Genomic DNA, 22,402 nt, shown 5'->3' with positions numbered 1-22,402 from the left:
TTTTAAATCAAACACCCTTCAGCTCCCTGCCTCATTGGAAATGAAAGAAACCCATTAGCAATATGGTTTTATAGGACATCTTAAGAATGGAGCAAGTCATCCCAATATATATATAGGCAACAATATCCAGATATTAGAAACCAATATTCTCTACCCTCACTAATATTTACAGATGGTTCAAAGGTAGAAAATGGCATAGCAGTAGCAATGGTGACTGGACAACAATGTTATGGAATCAGTCTGCCTAAAGAATGCTCAATATTCACAGCTGTAGCCCGTGCTTTACTTTTAGCATTGGAATATATAGAAAATGTCCAACAAAGGAACTCCATTATTTTTACATACTTCAAATCCAGTTTAATTCATCTTTATGTCTATATTGCTTTTACAATGTAGATTGTGTCAAAGCAGCTTCACATAGAAGAGTATAGTAAATTGAAACTGTGTCAGACAGTTTTCAGTGTTGAGGTTCAGTTTATTTTAGTTCAGTGTGGTTTATTATTCACTGCTGGGAGTTCAAACTGAGCAAATCCATCTATACGCAGCCCCACAAGTCCTGAACCATTCAAGCCAGTGACGACAGCGGCAAGCAAAAAACTTCACCAATTGGTGAAAATGAAGGATTATAAAACCTTGAGAGAAACCATGCCTCCAAGTGATGGAATCCTTAAAAAATGATCATCTTTTGATTGATAGTTTTTTAACCAAAGTTCACCATCTACAAAAGCAGTTTTATCACATCATTTTTTGCTGGGTTTTAGGACATGTTGGGCTTTCAGAAAATGAGCGAGCTGATGTAGCTGCTAAAGACGCTTTAAAGCAAGTGGTGAACAGATGCATTAAAAGTGGGATACATTAAAAAATAATAAGTTGTATGAAATCTAACCTAAAATCTCAAATAGACATTTTAAGACATTTTAAGACTAGATTTTTATCAGAAGTCGTATTGAACATACAAGATTAACCCACAGCTTTTTACTTAAAGATGAAGACCCCACTCAATGTTTGTATACTGCATAACTCCCCTTACTGTAAAACATATTTTACTGGACTGTCCTGCTTTTAATGATTCCAAAAGACTTTTTTTATGAAATGAACTCCTTTAATGACATTTTTAACAAAGGAAAAATCTTAGAATTCTTATCATGCATTAACACTAAAAATAATTTATGTATTCATCTTTTTGTTGTTTTTAATTGTATATCTATCATTGAAATGTCCTTGCCATGAAAATAGTTTGGGTTGCTGACATGACGTTAAATAAAAAATACATAACATTGCATCTACAAGCACAGATTAACTCAATAAAGAAAAAAATATGAATTAAATAAACAATACTTTATTGTTTTCCGATGAGCCTAACTGTATTGAGCATACAGTAAATGAATAATCAAATGTAAAATAATGCTGCATAGTCTTCGTTGTGTAAATAATTCAATAAAATGAATCGTTGTTCATTTTTCAGAGTTATGAATGGGACAATTTCTTGCATCTTTATGCATTTTAAAATCATCATACAATCAGAGGCCTCAAAAAAACACTTGCGAATGATTTTAATCTAGTGATAAATTATAAATGACTATTGTGAATGATCACAATGAGATTTCGATGCTGAAACTATATATTGTGCAGCCCTACTTCTTTTTTTATTCTTTTTTTTTAGTTTTAATATACATACAAAGATAAACAAATGACAAAGACAAAAATATCAGTAGACAGGGATTGCAGCGAAAGTCATAAAAAATAAATAAATAAATAAATAAACATACCATCAGCATACAAAAATCGTAATACATAAATAAAGTTCTGCTGTGATTGAGTAAAGTCACACATATGAAAATACACCAGAGGTGTTCGGAGAGTCAGATGTTCATTAGAGGCATCCATCTTTTTTTTTGAAAGACATCCTCTTTGTTTCTTAAGTAGTATAGATACTGTTCCAAGAGCATTGTTTCATTCAAGAGTTGTATGAACAGTTCAAATGTTGGAGCCCTTTGTTGGTTCCAGTTGAGCAAAATCCATTTTTTCCCTAGATAGGAAATAATGCACACTCTCTTTATAGAAGTAAGATCAAGTGTCTTGTTTAGTTCTGTTCCAAAGAGGTATAGTGTTTGTGTGTTTTCCAATGGAAGTTGCAAAGCTTTGGCTGTAATGTCCTGTACTGCTTTCCAGAAAACTTTTAGCTTTTTGCATTCCTAAAAGAACATGCGTGATTGATCCTGATTAGGTTTTACATCTGTGACACCTGGATGATGCATTGAGGTACATTTTGCTCAAACGAAGTGGGGTCAAATACATCCTATGCATAAATGTATAATTTTGTTAAAATATTCTGTTATTTTAAAGGGGAATGAGAGTATTCTGGCATATAGTCTTCCACTGATCATCATCAAAATTATGTTCCAAATCTCTTTGCCACACGTTTTTAATTGATCCAGTGAAGATTTGTAATATTCTAATAGTGCAGAATACATCTCAGAGATCTTTCCTTTTAAAGATTCAGAATTCACCAAAATCTCCTCTATGTTGGAGAGCTTTAGGGATAGTTGACTTCTCTTTTCATGACTAATTATCAAATGGCGAATTTGCAGATATTTATAAAGCTCCTGTCTTGGTATATTGAACTCTTGCGTTAGATCAGAGAACGATTTAAGGGTACAATTGATAAACAGATCTCGAAACATGACATATATCGTGTTCCTTCCACTTTATAAACAAAGATAAATGCCCAGCCCTAAGTTTCCCACAACACTGGTGCTTCATAAGTTCACTGCCCCTATTCACTGCCTCTTTGTATTATCATTAAAACCATTCATAATTGGTATGTATTTTTTAATTAAAAGTTTTTTTTTTTTTGTGAATTTCTTTTGTAAATTTTTATGCCTATTTCATATATTTCTTTTTTATTTTTGTTGTGTTGTTTGGTAATTATTGAAAAATGTAAAACTGATGAAAACAACAAACAAAAAACGGCAGCTGTGGTTGCTAGAATTTAACCATTAAAAATATGGTAGGGATGAAAAAGAAATTTCTAAATTTTTACAGTAAATTAATGCATTGTGATTGGTATTTTTAATGCATTCATTCATTAATTTATTCATTTTCTTTTTAGCTTAGTCCCTTTATTAATCCAGAGTCGCCACAGTGGAACAAACCGCCAACTTATCCAGCAAATGTTTTACTCAGCGCATGCTCTTCCAGCTGCAACCCATCTTTAAGAAACATCCATACACACTCATTCACACTCATACACTACGGACAATTTAGCTTTTCCAATTCACCTGTACCACATGTTTTTGGACTGTTGGAGAAATTGGAGCTTTCAGAGGAAACCCACGCGAACGCAGGGAGAACATGCAAACTCCACACAGAAACGCCAACTGACTCAGCCGAGGCTCGAAAAAGCGACCTCCTTATTTTTGATGCATTATAAATGTTAATAATAAAAGTCTTATTTTGAACTTTTCAAGGTTAAAATTTATTGGAAAAAAGATTAAGGTTCCATATGCAATTCAAAAACATAAATAAATGGGCAAAAATAAAAACAAAAATCACGATATATTATCAGAACAGATATGATCAGGAGGAAGAAAACTTTGGCCACAGATATGCTTATGATACTAATTTCACATTAAAGTAGTAAGTGCAATGATATCAAAACAAAGCACAATTATATGGATCGTTTGCAGCACAACGTTATTATTTAAAATGATTTGTTTCAGTACTTTCGAATGGAAGATCCCCAAACCTGAAATTTGCAACGCATAAATCTAAGAAAGTGGAAAGGATTTTATCACATCTTAATCTGTTTTTTGTTTTGTCCGCAGGCACGCCACAAAGTGGAGCAAAATGTCGGACAAGATGTCCAGTTTCCTCCACATCGGGGACATCTGCTCCCTGTATGCGGAGGGCTCCACCAATGGATTTATCAGCACATTGGGGTAAGAAAACCTTTCACTATTAACACATATGCTTTTTAAACAACTTGGTGAAAATACAGGAGCACAAGAGGAAGAAGAAAGTGAGGCTTCAGAACTTAGAAAAGGGAAGTGACGGAGAAATGTGCGGTTGTGTAATATTGTGGATTGAGCTGTTTGTTTGAGCATTGACATTGCAATATGTGTATTCTCACATACATTGGAGGATGTGCAATTTTAAGTCTACATTACAGAATGCATATCAATTTACTGCAGAGTTGTTTTGTGCAATGAAAAAAAAAACGATTAGTTGGATTTACACATTTTTAAAGGTAAGTTGTTGCAAGCAATTAATATGGGCTAACTTTAAACAAACAAATTAAGTTGAACTTTAATCAATTGATTTTGTTTAAATTCAGCACATATAAATGGTGTGCAACCACTTAAAAATTTAGTATAGAATTTGTTTAAGTGTTCTGAATGTGTTTTAAGGCCTGTTAGGATGCACACTTCATTCCAATGTGTTACTTTTTCATGTTTTTTCTACTTATGTAAACACACTGTACTGTGTGACTGCTTAAGTCTCATGTAGTTTGCACTCAGATACGAGTGTCGTGTTTTTAAGATTCATTTACAAACTATTCGCAGCACAAAATATTCACCTCGGAGGAATAAACTCAGTCTGAAGGATAATAATGAAAAAAAAAAAATTTCCTTTAAATTTACGGAGCTATCTGTGCAACTGTTGCGTGAATGAATCGCTTAATGATCTGCCCAATGTATTATTGAGCCTTTCTAATTTAAAATTTCAGGTAGGCATACTTTGTGTGAAGAGCAGGTAACCCTTTACTCCAGTGTTAAGAATGTGATCTGCTGATCTAACAGACACAGTGCAACATGATTTAGAAACGGCAATAAACTCCATGTTGCATGTCAAAATGAACCTATTTAATACCAAAACTAAATGCATTTCTCCACTGATTATTTATACTAGCAGGAACAAATAGAGAAAGTTTTTTTGTGTTGTCATAAACGTGACAAGCAATTTGAATTGTGAAGGAATGGAGAATGATTGACAGGCGCAGCGGCGGGAAGCGCTGAACTGAACATGAATTCAAGCATTTGAATATTAATTTGTACTCCACATTAAGATTTCTGCAGATTTTTAGCCCATCATTAATTATGTTTACTTACTTGAGTAAATGTGTGTAAATCTAAATTTATTCAGTTTTTTAATTAATTACAGTATGATCATTGACTAATTTGAAAATGTTCATCTGATTTATGTACAATGCAGTTTGTAAAGTAATATTTTCTATCTTTTAGTAGATATATTATATGAGAGACTTGCTTTGTTTACCAAATAAAGTGAATCTAATTAGATTTGCAATTTAAACATTAAATAAAAGTTAAAAAGGTATTACTTTTTATTTCACTAATTAAGGTTTTAGTTATGATAGTCCCAAAATAATTCCGCTGAAATCCACAGATTTTTTCCAAAATTCTCAGCAGAAACAGCAAAAAACAGATTCTTTGTGGCCCTGACTATAGCTAATAGCTAATGGCTTCAGAACATGTGGGATATAGTAGGCATTTGGCGGGTGTTAATGTAATGCCCTGATAGGCTACCTTCATTGCTTCTGTTGGCTTATATATTACACAGAATGTAGCACATGTGCAAGATCGGATTTGGATTGGCATCAGCTGGCCAATACACGATCCAGCAAAAATATGCAGTATCAAACCTATATCCGAACCCAGTATCCGGATCGGTGCATCCTTAGGCAGCATGTAAAATGCTTGTGCCCATTAGAAAACCATTCAAAAAGTCAACTCAAAAAGTTTCAATAATAAATGATTAATTACTGTAATCTGAAGTGTCCATATCAATTCTGTTCATGTTGATTGTCACAATATATTGAGTTTTTAAACATCGGCATATGTCTACTCCTCAGTTCACTTTACAATATTCAGCTCTCGTGTTTCTCACGGAAATGAAGCCAAGTCTCGACGCTGCCCTCTTAATGTCCTTCCCCTGGAAATGAGATTGTGCCGTCTTTGCTTAATCACACCCTGCCACCTCCTGGCAATCAGCCCCATTTGTGAACACACACACACACACACACACACACACACACACACACACACACACACACACACATCACCACCCAACGTCACCCATCAATGGAAACAAAATCAAACGCAGAGCTTTGAACAACACAACGCTGACAGATCTTGCAGTTGTTGTGCCATGTAATCACGTTCTCCGCCATGCATCTTCATGAGCTGGGACTATTTTTAGCCACGCTGGTGTACTGTACTGTAGTGTGTAGTGTTTGTGTTCCCGCAACAGAGTGACCTTAGCATGGAGGGGATAATGAGCCACCTGTCCTGCAGCTGGGCACAGGGAGGCACACAGTGGCGGTGTGATGAGAAATAGATGTCTTGGTGTTCATATGGCTGCTTCGCTCAGGTACAAACAGACCTGAGACCTGTCCGTTAATGACTGGAGAGTGTGAAAATCAGCTGTCGGGTCACATTTAGTGAATGAATGAACACTGAATGCAAATTAAGTATGGGCTTGTTGGTAGTACATTTGCATATTCTTGTTTCAAAGCCTCTGAAGACTTTTTAGAGCACTCTAAGGAAATAAAGACCTTGCATTCACGCTTATTCATGACTTTCTTTTGCATAAGCAATTCTAGACTTGCATTTTAGAATTTTAGACATGATTTTTGTTGTAGACATCCAAGTTCCAACTATTGGATTTAGGGCTGCACGAATCTGGCAAATATGTGAATCACAAATTATTTTTTTGCTTAAAATCAAGATCAGAATTTTTTCACGATTCGGTAAAAATTTAAAATAAAGGTTAATATGATTAGCCTATTATTATTGTTAATTCTCAAACATATGGTAGAACAACAATAGTAATATTAGGCCTATAAGTAGGTCTACTGTTGCTTAAAATGCTACATTTTCTATAGTCATTATAGTGGACTTGAACAGACTTACAGTTTGTCCTGTTTGTTAATTCACAGTAAAATGATGACATCAGAGCATAACTATTCATAATTATAAAGTAGATTTATTATGTTTAAGACATGTGCTTGTCATCTGTCATTGACAACATTATTAGACCATTTGTTTTCACTGGTAAAATTTTAATTTTGTCATTATCAGATTCCTTCTTGCATTATATGCCACATTACACTGTAAAAAATAAATCCGTAAAATTTACGGTAAAAAAATGGCAGCTGTGGTTGCCAGTACATTACCGTTAAAAACACAGTACAAACCGTAAAAGTAATTTTTCATTTTTACGGTAAATTATCGTATTTTAATAATTTATAGAGGTAATATGTCTGTATGTTGAATGACCAACATCTACACATCTTTTGTTACACAGTTAGACACGTTAGCACACCCACATGCAGGTGGTTTTGAGGAAGTTACATAATGAGCCAATGCTCATCACAATCAACTTTTCCCATTAGCAGAAAAGAGTATCAGCTTAGAGAAGGTGCTCAGTGTCATTCACACAGCTACTAAACAACAGTATGGTAACACGCATAAAATTAAAGTCATGAAATAAACATTGTTTATCAACATTAGATGTAACATAAATCTCTAATGTACATAACTGATGGGGAAACAACTAAAAAGATCCATATTAATGTCAACCAAATGCATAAAAAGTGATGTGCCATGCAGGGAATTCTGGGAAAGTCAATTTACGGTTATTAGTCGTATATATTAAGGAAACATACAGTTAACCAGGTTACGGATTTGTACTGTAGCATTTTTACAGTTTTTTACTGTTGAAATCACGGCCATTTTTTACAGTGTATATATAGGCTAGGGTTGTTATACTGACACAGTAAACATTTATTTTCATGCACAACACATTGTGTTTGCTATGAAAGAAAAAAACATCAAAAGCTTGTCGTAATCGTAGCTCTAAAATGCGATATGATTATTTAAATGATGTGCGCACATTTTTCACTTTCAGTTCCGAGTGCGGTTCATGGCTGTTGTCACTGAAAAAAAAAAAAACATGCATGCGAATCTCTCTCGCATGGCCCTCAAACAATCGCTCTGTGCAACAAACGGAACATTATTTACAACTTCATTACCTGTTATTCACAGCCTATGCAGTTATGCAGTGTTCACTAAAGTAGGCGCCATGCGTGCACGCGCGCATTCTTGGTAGTAAAAAAACAGCTCGCGGTCAGCTCACGTGTGATTTCACGTCCATGAATGCATCATTACATGAAGACAGAAATAACATTTTTGGGTGAATTATACCTTATAAAAACAGTATGTGGCACTTGTAACGCCATTTGAAGGTGTCAGTGTTGCTGTGAAGACTTGTGCGACTGCCTTGCTTCTCTCATGACCTTGAAAATATAACCGGCTGAACCACAGAAAAGCTGAATTAAGATCGTGTGTAAAGTCGAATCGAGATCGAGATCTTTTTTCGATTAATCGTGCAGCCCTAATGCGATTGCTATTTTATTTAATTTAATTTTATTTTATTTTATTTTATCAGATAATATTTTTATTGAACGTTTTTAGTGCAAAAAAAACCATCAGAAATTAACATTGAGTAATAATATACATCATTCATAATAATTTAAATCCTGACCCCACATGAAAAATTATAATAAGAAAATACTAATAATACAACTTCAATTCAATTGTAATTGATTAAACAAATAATCAAACAGTGGGGGGCATGGTGGCTCAGTGGTTAGCACTGTCACCTCACAGCAAGAAGGTCGCTGGTTCGAGTCCCAACTGGGCCAGTTGGCATTGCTGTGTGGGGTTTCTCCACATGCATGTTCTTCCCATGTTGGCGTGGTTTTCCTCCGGGAGCTCCGGTTTCCCCCACAGTCCAAAGACATGCGCTGTAGGTGAATTGGCGATAAAAAATTGGTCGTAGTGAATGAGTGTGTGTGTGAATGTGAGAGTGTATGGGTGTTTCCTAGTACTGGGTTGCGGCTGGAAGAGCGCTGCGTAAAACATTTGCTGGAATAGTTGGCGGTTCATTCTGCTGCGGTGACCCATGATGAATAAGGGTCTAAGCCAGGGGTGTCCAAACTCGGTCCTGGAGGGCCGATGTCCTGAAGATTTTAGCTCCAACTTGCCTTAACCCACCTGCAAGGATGTCTCTAGAAAGCCTTGTATGAGCTTGATTAGCTAGCCCAGGTGTGTCTCATTGTGATTAAAACTAAACTTTGCAAGAATCAATACATTTTTGTTTGGATTTTTAATAGCTGTAATCATTCATTCGTTCATTTTCTTGTCGGCTTTGTCCCTTTATTATTCTGGGGTCGCCACAGCCGAATGAACCGCCAACTTATCCAGCAAGTTTTTACACAGCAGATGCCCTTCCAGCTGCAACCCATCTCTGGGAAACATCCACACACACATTCACTCACACACTCATACACAACGAACAATTTAGCCTACCCAATTCACCTGTACCGGATGTCTTTGGACTGTTGCAGGATGACACTGTATGTCTGTCATACAGTGTCATCCTGCAACTGTTTTGCAGCATATAAAATGTCCCAAACACTATTTTTAATTGTCCAAAACGGGCAAAAAATGTTGTTTTTACTCTCTGATAGGTCAAACATGTTCAAAAAATGTATATGGTATATATGCATTAAAAAACAGTCAGGAAAAAGTGTTTTATGTAAATTTGCACCACAAGTCTACATTTATGGACATCATTTTTCTCTAAAAGTACGTCATAATTAGGTTCCAATAAGCCCAAATAGCAAAGATAAATAAAAAGTACATGTAAAACAACACCTTGGGCTTTAAGAGGTTAAATCTCATCTAATGACCCATCTTTTTAAGCAGGCTTTTCTTTTGATTATTTTTTATCATGTTTTTTATCATGTTAGTTTATAATGCGATGTGTTTATACCTGCAGCTACTTGCATGCATTTGGAATGCTTGTTTAATCATTTATTTTTATTAATTGTTTTAATTTGTTCTGGTAAAGCTGTTGGTGATAAGGCGACCTTGTGTGTCTAGAAAGGCGCTATTTACAAATAAAATTAGTTATTATTATTATTCGTTTATAAACGTTGCAAGTGACCGTATTAGATCATGAGTTCACTTTAGTGGACAGAATGGTCATTGAATCAATGACTAAAAATATTCACATTTATTTTAAAACAGATTAATTCATGATGGAAAAATTACAGTGTTACTTTGTGTGGAGAAAACTAGGAAAAAGCTGACATTGGTGAATCCGAAAAAACAAAATAAATAAACAAAACAGGCAAGACTGTGTCTAAGATTGCAGTTGTATGACTATGTCAATTTTAACTTCTTGTTTGCTGAAAGTGGCACGGTTGGCTTAGTGGTTAGCAATGTTGCCTCACAGCAAAAAGGTCACTGGTTCAAGTCCGGGCTGGGTCAGTTGGTGTTTCTGTGTGGAGTTTGCATGTTCTCATCGTGTTTGCATGGGTTTCCTCCGGGTGCTCCGGTTTCCCCCACAAGTCCACGCTATGGGTGAAGTGGGTAAGCTTAATTGTCTGTAGTGTATGTGTGTGAATGAGAGTGTATGGGGGTTTCTTAGTGATGGGTTGCAGCTGGAAGGGCGTCCACTGCGTAAAACATATGCTGGATAAGTTGGTGGTTCATTCTGCTGTGGCAACCCCTGATTAATAAAGGGACTAAGCCGAAAAGAAAATAAATAAATGTTTGCTGAAACAAGAAGTCAATATTGAATTTTGCTATATTAAAGTCAATATAAAATTTTGCAATCACACAATCATGTACTGATATTCAGGGAAACTCCAGTCTTGAGGGTGTGATATTGCTGTAATATGTTAAACCTAAATAAAACAATTCAGGTATTTTTTAGTTTTCATAACCTGAATTATAGGCTCTTTTTAACCACCTTCTCATAGACTTTATTACAGTAAATGCTTTGTGAAATTTGCTAAGTAAAATTTGTGTTTTTTTTCAAAGTATAGTGATATATTGACTGAAGTCAGCTTACATACTCTTAAATACCAGTTGGCGGTTCATTCCGTTGTGGTGACCCCGGATTAATAAAGGGACTAAGTCGACAAGAAAATGAATGAATGAACATTGTTGTATGTTTTGCGCACTTCTATATATTTCAGATGTTTGATTAAAAAAAAGTGATCTGCTAAAATACTTTAGATTTTCTGTTTGAATCGATATACAGCATTGGAAGTAAGTGTTGAACACGACATGTTTTTTCCTGGGAATAACATTTCTAAAGGAGCTGTTGACATGAAACTGATCCAGATTTTGGAGAAAATCCAAACAATACAAACATGAAGCAAAAATGGGTTCTGTGTAACAATGGAATGAAACAGTGAGAAAGTACTACTGAAATGTATTTCATACTTGATATAAAAGGCTTTTTTGGTGATGACTTAAAGACGCCTCTCATATGGAAAATAAAGTCACATGAATTGCTCGGGTGTGAGTTTTTCACAGACTTAAACAGAGTGTAAAAATTTTGATGGTTCTGTGGGTCTGTCAATCTGATCTTTAATTTGTATGCTCTATTGGATTTAAGTCAGGTGATTGGCTGGGCCCTTCTACAGCTTGATTTTCTTTCTCTGAAACCATTTGAGAGTTTGCTCAAAATGTCCACTCTGGTTTCATCTTCATCATCCTGCTAATGTAGATGTTGAACTGAAGCAGCTAATATTAAATTACAATGAGGAAGAGTATAGGGTCGCTGAAAAATTACAGAAAGATTTCAGCTGCTGTCTGGGCTTTCACTGCCTTTCTACACCTCCATTTCTTCATGTGTTCAATACGTTTTCCTGCATCATTTCATTTTATTATGCATAACTTAATTAGTAAACTAATTAGATTTGTTTTCCTTAGGTTGTCACTAAATTTCAAGTCAACGGCACCTTTGGAAATATGTTTTTCCAAAGAGAAAAATGGTGACGTGTTTAATACTTATTATCCCTGCTGCTGTATCTGTGATGCATGTGAATATATTTAGGTAAATTTGGTTCATTCTGATACACCAATGATACGCAAAATGCTTTTCTGTTCCGTTTAATATATGACAAATACTGCTAATAATGTCCACAAAATGTATTTGCACGTGCATTTCAGGCCTTTAAATGGTGTGTTGGTTTCATTTGAATGTCAGAATGTGCATGTACATTTTACACATGTACTGTGATGCCAAAAATTCCAGTTCAGGCTTGCAGCTTAGATTTTGATGTGCAGCCAGGAACATATAGGGCTATATGAGCGGACTCTTGCTCAGATTTTCACTTACAAAATGTAGATGAATTTTTGACAAATGAAGAATAAAGTTTCTTTTATTTGGTATTTTAAGACACATTGCTTCCACTGCTTTCATCTTCTTTGTAAGAGTTCACCTTTTTAGTAACTCATTCCGGCTTACTGAGAACCAGGAAAAGTAATAATAAGCTAATTGTGGTGTCAGTTTATTATCATTAGATGATTTGATCAAGGTAAATTGACACTGGGTCATATGAAGCGTAAAAAGCTAACACTGTGGCTCATATACATTCAAGCAGATAAACCTTTCAGGAAACAGAAAGATCTCTATGTTTGTTCATCATTTCACTGTCAAATATTTCCTGTATATTAATACTTCAATACTTTACATGTGATAGCATTTTAATTTAGGAGAAACATGTTCATAAAAATATTTCTAAATTGGAGAAAAAAAAACTCATTTTGTTTATATATACACACGCATACCTTTTAAATCTGTATAAATATTTTTTTTTATTATTCATGAATGCCTGTATAATTTAATTAAATTTCTTTTTCCACTTTCCAGATAAGATATCTGGTAAGATAAGATATAATAATATCTTGCATTATTAACATAATAAATAGTAAATAAATAGATTTTTTCCCCTAATTTGAATGGGTATGCTAACCTTTCTGCTTGCCAGAATAACTCTTTTTGATTACATATTTCTTTAAATGTCGTGGCTTATTTAATCATGTAATCATCTACAAATAGCACTCTAGTACTCTGAGTTCTGTTAAAGTCTAACCCCCTCAAAATCAGTGCAGAAAAAGCAAGAAAAAGAGGTACAAAAATAGAGCTAGTCAACATATTTCCTCCATTGAAGTTATCTGACTCATGTCTCACTTGTCTACAGTCTGGTGGACGACCGCTGTGTGGTACAACCTGAATCTGGAGACCTGAACAACCCTCCTAAGAAGTTTCGAGGTAAGGCCGCGTTTATGCACTTGCTGACTTTGAGGTGTTTTAAAGCTTTCAGTGGAAAATAGCCCTTTTAGCTTTAATTTAAAGCAATACTACACTTTTTGGGGGGTGAAATATATGCTTCTTTTATGGAATCTTATTGTGAAATAGTTCGGCATTTTTAAATCCATTTAGCTGATCTCTGTGTCAGGTGGGAATTTTTTTTAGCATAGCTTAGCATAGCTCATTGAATCGGATTAGACCATTAGCATTTCATTCAAAACATTATTTATAATTTTTTTTGTAGTTACATCATGTACTATAACCAATGAGAAATTAAAAGCTATTTTCTAGGCCTATATAACTATACTACCATTCTGGTGTAATAATCAAGGAGTTTGCTGTCATACCATGCAGCAGGCACAATGATATTACACAGCACCTGAAAATAATCTCCAGCACTAAGCCCGACACTTTAACCAGCAATTAGGATCTGCATAATATTGAATTAAATTAAATTAAATTTAATAATATTTTATTTTATTTTTTTATTAATTTGTTTAATACAATTTATTTTGTAAATTTAATTTAATTTTTTTCATTTTATTTTATTGAATTTTACTTTTTAATTTAATCTATTTTGTTTTGTTTTATTTAATATTATTTTATTTTGTATTAATTAGTTTCATTTAATTTTACTTTTTATTTTATTTAATTTTTTATTTTTTTCTAGGTCATGTCCATGTAGGCCTGTACTGTTGCAATCTAATTTGAATATAGAATCGATTCTGAACTTTGAAGAATCAATTTAAAATCAATAGAGAAAGAATCCTGATGCATCAATGAATACTTTTTTTTACCCCAACAGTTACCTACAAAAATATTATGTAAACACAAACTTTTACTTTGTATGTAAATAGTCACGATTAGTCATTTGACAGCACTAGTTGTTGCGCAATCCATGCAATAAATGATGTGCTTGATTGAGCTTCTTTTTGTTTTTAATTGTAGCATAAATACTACTGGTAGAAAGAACCAGAAAATAATTGAACAGGCCTATTAAGTGTACCTTAATAGTTTTTTAATAATTTACTAACTCATTCTGAATGATCCTAAAAACCCTCAACTACTCTTAAATACAAATGGTTTGTAAATAATGCGATACTTAATTCAGTAATGAAAAATAAATCAATAACTAAGTATGAAAATACAATTATTAAGCACATTTGAAATATGTTTGTAAGTCAAGAAAACAGCATTTGTAGCTGCAGTTATAAACTGCTTACTAACGATTAATAATTTAGAGTTAATGCTTAACAGGTAATGAATTCACTATTTGCTAATGCTTAATAAATTATTTATCGTGAGGAGTTATTATAAAGTGATACCACAAAATATGATACATGAGAGAAAGCACATGCAGAGTTTAGTTTCGATTGTAACACGCATTTCTGTCATTTTTTTGGTGAACTTGAATACCTTGATCAGCTGGTTCAGGTGTGGCTGCTGGAGGTAAAAATGACAGTTATTAAGAATGAAGTTGTGACAGAGTGTGCGATGCTCAAGAGACTCTGATTCTTTCCTCAAAAATTAAAGCTGTCAGATCATGTTACTAACCTTGTCCTTTGGGAAGTGCTGGGAGAATCCTCTGGGCCCCTTCTGTTCCTATGTTGCTTTAATCAGAAGCTGTCACATTGCAGCAATACAGTGTGCTGTCTTGTTGTCTTGCTCTTTTAACAGCCGGAGCATTTATTAAGAAGGTTTAAATTGACAGTGGGTGGCACGGTGGCTCAGTGGTTAGCACTGTCACCTCACAGCAAGCCTAGTCGAGTCACGGTTGGGCCAGTTGGCATTGCTGTGTGGAGTCTGTATGTTCTCCAGTGTTCACGTGGGTTTCCTCCGGGTGCTCCGGTTACCCCCGCAGTCCAAAGACATGCGCTATACGTGAATTGGGTGAACTAAGTTAGCTGTAATGTGTGTTTGTGGGCGATGCGGTGGCGCAGTGGGTAGCATGTTTGCCTCACAGCAAAAAGGTCACTGGTTCGAGCCTCGACTGGGTCCTACAACTATATGGACACCTATTCATTGCACATATCGCTGTCAATTTCCCATTGTCATTGTATTTGCACTATCTGTATTTTGTACTGTCTGGAGCCAGCACCTAAGCTTTTCACTCATCATACCACACGTGCTGCTGTTGACGTGACAATAAAAGTGATTTGATTTGGTTTGAGTTGGGATTTCTGTGTGGAGTTTGCATGTTCTCCCTGTTTCCTCCGGGTGCTCCGGTTCCCCCAACAGTCAAAGGACATGTTGTAGGTGAATTGGGGAAGCTAAATTGTCCGTAGTGTATGTGTGTGAATGAGTGTGCATGGATGTTTCCCAGTGATGGTTTGCAGCTGGAAGGGCATCTGCTGCGTAAAACATATGCTGGATGGTTGGCGGTTCATTCCGCTGTGGTGACCCCAGATTAATAAAGGGACTAAGCTGAGAAGAAAATGCATGAATGAATAAATGTATGAGTGTGTGTGAGTGTGTATGGGTGTTTCCCAGTACTGGGTTGCAGCTGAAAGGGCATACCCTGCATAAAACATACACTGGAGTAGTTGGCGGTTCATTCCACTGTGGCGACTTCTGATAAATCAGAGACTACGTCGAAGGAAAATGAATGAATGAATGAATGAATGAATGATCACATGTACATTTTGTAACTATACTCTGTGTGCAAAATGAATTGATATTGTGATATTTTTATTGTATTTATTCTAAACAGAATCTTTTTTGTTATTTTGTAAATAATAATATAATATAACTTGGAAAAATGTCACGAGTAGTTTACAGAAGAAAACAAAACGAATGTCTTACTTAAACATAAGGCACTTTTAGTTTTATCTTTTGTTGTTTATATATGAATAATATCGGGCCCTTTATTTACGCAATGTACAAATCATTGATGGAATCCCAGAAAGCAGATATAAAATCTCAATTTTATGTATAACACGGATCGTCAAACAATTTTTAAACCGATTTTAATTAATTTTCAAATGCCTGTTCTTTGCTGTGGTTTATTTACATGACAAATCAAATGACAGACATACATTTTCCCTGTTTATGTGATGAAATATCATTAGTAAGTAACTAATTACTCTATCTCTATAAACATTGATTCAAAGCTGAAACAGTTATGCCATGGAGATCATCCGAGAGACTTTAAAAACTTAAAAACTAAAAAAAAAAAAAAAAAAAAAAAAAAAAAATATATATATATATATATATATATATATATATATATATATATATATATATATATATATCATTTTAAATTTAACACAGAGCAGTACCCTAATAATTTTTATATGATTTATTTAGCAATTTCGGTTGACATTTAATCAACTGGGTGTAAAAGATCAACTGCGATGACCACCTAAATGTCATTTTTTTGGATGACATTCTGTATTGAAGCTGTTTTAAATGATACAGTCCATTTTGTAAGAGTTTTTTACTCTAACAAAATGTGAATGTAACAAAATTTAAAAGTGAAAATGTCAGGATTTAAATGAATTATGAATGCATTTTGATTACTCAGACATTAAAATGGAGAAGAAAAAAAAGCAGGTAAAATGGATGAATTTAAACTGGAAAAAAGGAATTTTGGAAAAATAAAAGGGTTTTGGTCACACTTTATTTTAATGTACAAGTCACACTATTAACAAACCATTAACTAAGACTTTTAGCTCATTAAACCACTTGTTAGATTCTTATTAATAGTGCTGTGCGTTCACACCGAAAGCCTCCAAGGTCGCTCTGGCTGCCCTGACGATAACGCTGTCTGCCTTCAGCTCCGGCGGCAAGAGTGTCAAAATTCGCTACTTTGCACTTCTTATCAAATTCATTTAACAATGGAAGATCAAGTTGCATGTGGTGTGGCTTTGCTCCACTTAATTATCCAATGTGTTCATATGTCTGAAATATTCTGAAGCAGCAATACTGTTTTGTACTGTCCCGTGAGATTCCCGCGTTTTTAAAGATAAATATATTCAACATTAATGCACATCAGTAACTCACCAGTAACTTACTTAATACGCGTTTCTGTAAGAAAACAGTGTAAATCATCGAAAATCAACCGCAATGATCAAACCGCAATAATCAAACCCTTGGGAATAACTGTGGTTGGAACCAAAGTTCACAGGTCTGTGTTCTCTGGACTCCAGTCAAGCGGTGGACTTCTTCATTCTGATTGCTTGCTGGTGAACCACATCATAGCATATTACCATAAATTTGACTTGATTTCAACTCTCCTCGACGCCCACGCCGGCGAAGACACGCTATTCCTCGCTGCTTATCGCAACTGGCTCTCATTGAAAATGAATGACTTCAGGCTACTTTGATGCTCTCGCCGCTTTCGGTGTGAACTTACGGTTAGGAAGTTAGTAGTTGGGTGAAGGCTTTGGGTAGGATTAAGTATGTAAAGTAAGGTCATACTTCATAAGTGCTAATAAACAGTTAACATCTTAATAATATCATGTAATAGGCCAGTAGTAAATGGTGTGAATTTTTACTTTAACTAAAGTTTTATTTAACTTTTATTTAGAAAAATATTTAGTATTATCTATAGTATTTTCTAATTTATCTTGTGTTATTTATTCATGGATTTCGTTGTTTTAAATAGCTTTTTTAAATAGCTGTTGTTGCTGACGTGGCATTAAATAAAACATATATGATACATGATATTCATAGGGCCCTAGTATAATATTCATGTAAAGGAAAGCTGGTCTAAGGACAGCCAGTCATTGTCACTGAAATGCTATTAGCTAAAACACAAGCTTGCAAATTGGATTAGAAACCTGTGTCAAGCGGTGAAGTTACCTGTCACTGCCAGCTGTTTAAGGCTGCGGGGGGTTTTCACATGTCAACTGTTGAAGCCTTTTCTTGTGACACTACCATTTATTTCTGCCTGCTTAATATCAGGGTTTCTTTCAGTGATATTTTAACAGTCGATTTGCCTTTTATGTCCAACTGAGGCCCTTGAAATCATAGGGGGAGGAACCTTTTTCTTTACAATCCTTACATATTTGTGGGCCTACATTATTTTTCCCTTCATAATTGCAGCAAAACAAGCATTTGGCTGTGGTCTGTGACTCTTTCTGTCTTGCTTCATCATGGATCTGCTGAGGCTTTCTGCATATTTGGCTTGAGGAATTGGAGCGAGTGCTAAAATATTCAGCTTTTTTCTCCTCCTGAGCTGCACTCTTTGAATATTAGTCAAGACTTGTTGTACTAAAACAGTCGTAATTTAGCTTAACATTTTCCGTTCTTTCTTTGACCTTTGAAATTGAGCTAAAAGCAAGTTTTTGCTGCTGTGTACATTTTTAAAAGGCTGGTTCATCCAAAAATGGAAATTCTGGGATCATTTATTCATCCTCAGGCCATTCCAAATATGCGTGAGTGTTTTTTTGTGTGATGTTCTGGCTGCTCTTACTCCAAAATAAAACTCAGCAGGTTATTACAGTACTGGAACAGGGTTGTTATACTAGAGAGAGATATTAAAAAAAGCTAATAAAAATGACAAACATAATATATAATATACAACAACATAAAAAACATAATATAATATATAAATAAATATAATAAATAGTATTAATAATAATAATAAATATATTATTTATTCATCATTATGATTATTATAATTATTTATTCATATTAATATTAATTTATTTTATTATTTTATTTTTCTTTGTTTAACATTTTCTTGTGTGTTTTGTGTGTTTCTTGTGGGTACACAGACACACACACACACACACACACACACACACACACACACACACACACACACACACACACACACACACACACACACATATATATATATATATATATATATATATATATATATATATATATATATATATATATATATATATAAACAAATATACCGGCCTTTTTATTAGGTACACCCTAAAATTACCAGGTGTGTACCCGCTTTTGCTTTCAGAACTGCCGCCTTAATCCTTCATGGCAAAGATTCAACAAGGTACTGGAAACTATATAAAGCTTATCGATATTGATATGGATAATCATTATTTATCGAAGAATCAATACAGAAAGACCAATTAAAACAGCCTTTTGCTCTAATCAATCAAAGCAGCGGTGGTCTAATGGAAGGGTGGGGTTTGCATGCAGACACTGAGCCCTGAATTGATTCAAATGAATATTAAATGCATATTCTGTGAAAATTACACTGTTTTCTGACCTTTTAACCTGTTGTAGCAGGGGACTCCAACACAATATTAGGACATTTTAAAAACCCATATGACCCATTCTTTTACAAATTTTCAAGTTGAAGCTAAAGTAAACTATTTAAAAATAGTAGAACAGTAATCAATCAATCAATCAATCAATCAATCAATCAATCAATCAATCAATCAATCAATCAATCAATCAATCAATCAATCAATCAATCAATCAATCAATCAATCAATCAAACTTATATCAAAACAACAGTTAATAATAATAACAGAAACACACAACATTATAATCCACATGAGGATGAGTGAATGTGGCAGTTGGATGAGTCTTTGTCAGCTTGTTTTGTGTTTTTTTATGGTTCTGTTCTGGCGTTTGTTCAGGAGTTTGTTTGTATTTCTGCATCTCTCTGTGTTCCTGTATGTATATTTTGTTTGTGCTGGTTTGATCAGATCCAGATGGATATTTTGGCTTCAGTGTGACAGATGGGAGGGACAGATGTTGCATTTTTACATAGACAGATAAAGCAGAGTCAGATATCTGTATAGTTAGTCAGGTGAATGGTTGATGATTAACTTAAATTAAATTAAATTAATTTTAATTTTAATTTTTTATGTTTATTATTTTTGTTTTTAGTTATTATTTATTTTATTTTTATTAAATTAATAATTAAGTTAATTTAATTTAATTAAATTTGAATTTAGTTAAATTGAATGAATGTATTTTTTATACATTTTGTTTTCATGAACATTATTTTGTCTTTATTTTATTTTGAATTAATTTATTTTAATAAATGTTTATTTAATCATTAATTAATTAATTAATTAATTAATTAATTAATTCATTCATTCATTCATTCATTCATTCATTCATTTATTTAGTTTTACATTTTTATTTAGTTTTACATTTTTTATTTTATTATGTTATTATATTTTAGTGTTATTGTTTAATTTTAAACAAATATTACTCATTTGAATAGTTTTCAGACAAATTAGTTTCCTGATTGATTAGTCAATTATTATAAGCACCGAAAACATCTGTTAAACTAGTACAATTGAAAAAACAACAACCAACCAAACAATAAAATCTAGATATAGCAAAAATCACTGATTTAATAGACATATTTAAAATTACTGCATGCACACATTTCAAGTTGGTACATGTGATGTTTGCTTCCAGCATTGCCATCAAGAATGAATACCTAAAAAGTGTCCAGTGAGTGTAAATGTTATCATGAAATGCTTAATGTGGCTATGCAGAATTCAATTCTCTTCTTAATATAGGATTTCTGGGTTATTGAGTATTTCTTTACACAGTCAGGCTTCCTCAACAAAACCTCTTCTGTGCTCCACCCAGCTTCTGTTTCAGCCTTTTGTCATTTCTCCTCTGCTACTACAAGCTTTTCCAAAGTTTCTGAAGTGTGCCCAAGTCTAGTCTCCAAATCTTCACATATGCTTGTACTTAGATCATTTCATAAGCTGCCAGATTGAAGACTGAAGAACTTTTCTGGCCTAGAGTTTAGCACATGAAGAGCAGAATTTATTAAAGGGAAAGTTCACACAAACATGATTATCCTGGCATTATTTATTGAGCCACTTAATGTACTACACCTGAAATATATATATATATACATATATATATATATATATATACATATATATATATATATATATATATATATATATATATATATATATATATATATATATATATATATATATATATATATATATATATATATATATATATATATATATTATATTTTCATGTTTGTTTGTAGTTATTTTAATTATAGTTTTAATATAGTTCGATTTTAAATATCTTTAATTTTTTAAATAGTTTGTATCATAACTATTATTTTTAAGTTGTCTGTAGTTATTTTACTATATTTAAAATATTTGGAAGAAATTTGTATATTATATAAATAAATAAATTAAATTAACTTAAAATAATAATAATAATAATAATAATATATTCATTTAATTTAATATATGATTTAGTTTAACAGTTTAGTAGAGCATATTTCTTAATTTAACATAACAATTTAGCTTTATAAATTGTAATATAATTTAATATACTATAATTATTTCTAAATTTAATTATTATTTAATTACATTTTATTTTAATTTCATTATTTTATTATATATTTTATTTTATTATGTTTTTAATTTTTAAATTAAATCAAATTTAGTTTTTATTTTTATTTTTTTATTTGTTTATTTTAATAATTTTTTTTATTTAATTACATTTTTTAATCACATTTTTTTCTAATATTTTAATTTAATTTAATGTAAAAAAAAAATTTTCATTCATTTATTCATTTTTTTTCAGCTTAGTCCCTTAATTAATCTTGAGTTGCCACAGTCGAAAACTGCCAACATATCCAGCATTTTTTTTTCATTATTTTATTTTATTTTTTATTTACTTCCTAAATGGGTGAAAGTTTATTTTCAATTAAGTTTAAGGTTGATGTTTTGTTTTTTATATATTTTAGTATTTGTAAGTTAACATATTTATATGGTATATATTTATTTTCTGCATTTTTTCTGCCATGAACTGAGCACATTTACTGTATGTAATAATATAGCAGTATTGGCAGCCTGCTGCAGTGTCATTGATGGAAATGAGACTTAACTGCATGTATTTAAGCAAATGCTTGATGAGCTTTGATGAGTGTGTCATGTTTGCTCTGATCATCACTGTCTCTTCTCTACTGTCACATTATTGCTATTACACTGTCGCATGCAAATATTAGGGAAACGACTCTTCTCATTACTGCCTTTGACACAAGCTGCTCTGGGATCAGTCAGATATGCATATTAAAATGTGACCTGCTGGGGGTGATGAAGTTAGAAGCTTGTGGTGTAGCGTTTGAACAGAACTGAACTAAAGTGAACTGAAAGTGGAACTACTGTAGTAGTCTGTGGTTCAGTTTATATTCACCTACTCGCTCACTTAATATCCTTCAGCTCGGTCCCTGATTATTTGAAGGATTTTATTTATTTGTTTGTTTATGTTTGTTGGT

The 22,402-nt window shown here is 33.2% G+C and overlaps 1 protein-coding gene across 50 annotated transcripts in view; it reads left to right on the top strand.

Moving 5' to 3' along the window:
- The window catches only part of itpr1b (inositol 1,4,5-trisphosphate receptor, type 1b), a 246,205-nt gene that overhangs the window by 6,203 nt on the left and 217,600 nt on the right, over positions 1-22,402 (top strand). For all 50 annotated transcript variants that reach the window (XR_015502790.1, XR_015502791.1, XR_015502786.1 and 47 more), the window contains exons 2-3: positions 3,828-3,941; positions 13,088-13,158. Coding sequence is in view for 44 of the 50 variants with exons in the window: in XM_087274003.1 (XP_087130129.1) it covers positions 3,850-3,941; positions 13,088-13,158 (163 nt within the window). In the remaining 6 variants the exon portion in view is untranslated. The remainder of the gene's footprint in view (positions 1-3,827; positions 3,942-13,087; positions 13,159-22,402) is intronic.

Source organism: Danio rerio, chromosome 11 (assembly GCF_052040795.2).
Source record: "Danio rerio strain M-AB ecotype USA chromosome 11, GRCz13ab, whole genome shotgun sequence".
Lineage (NCBI taxonomy): Eukaryota > Metazoa > Chordata > Actinopteri > Cypriniformes > Danionidae > Danio > Danio rerio.
Note: the sequence above shows the minus strand (reverse complement) of the source record. Positions and strands in the feature narration are given on the sequence as shown.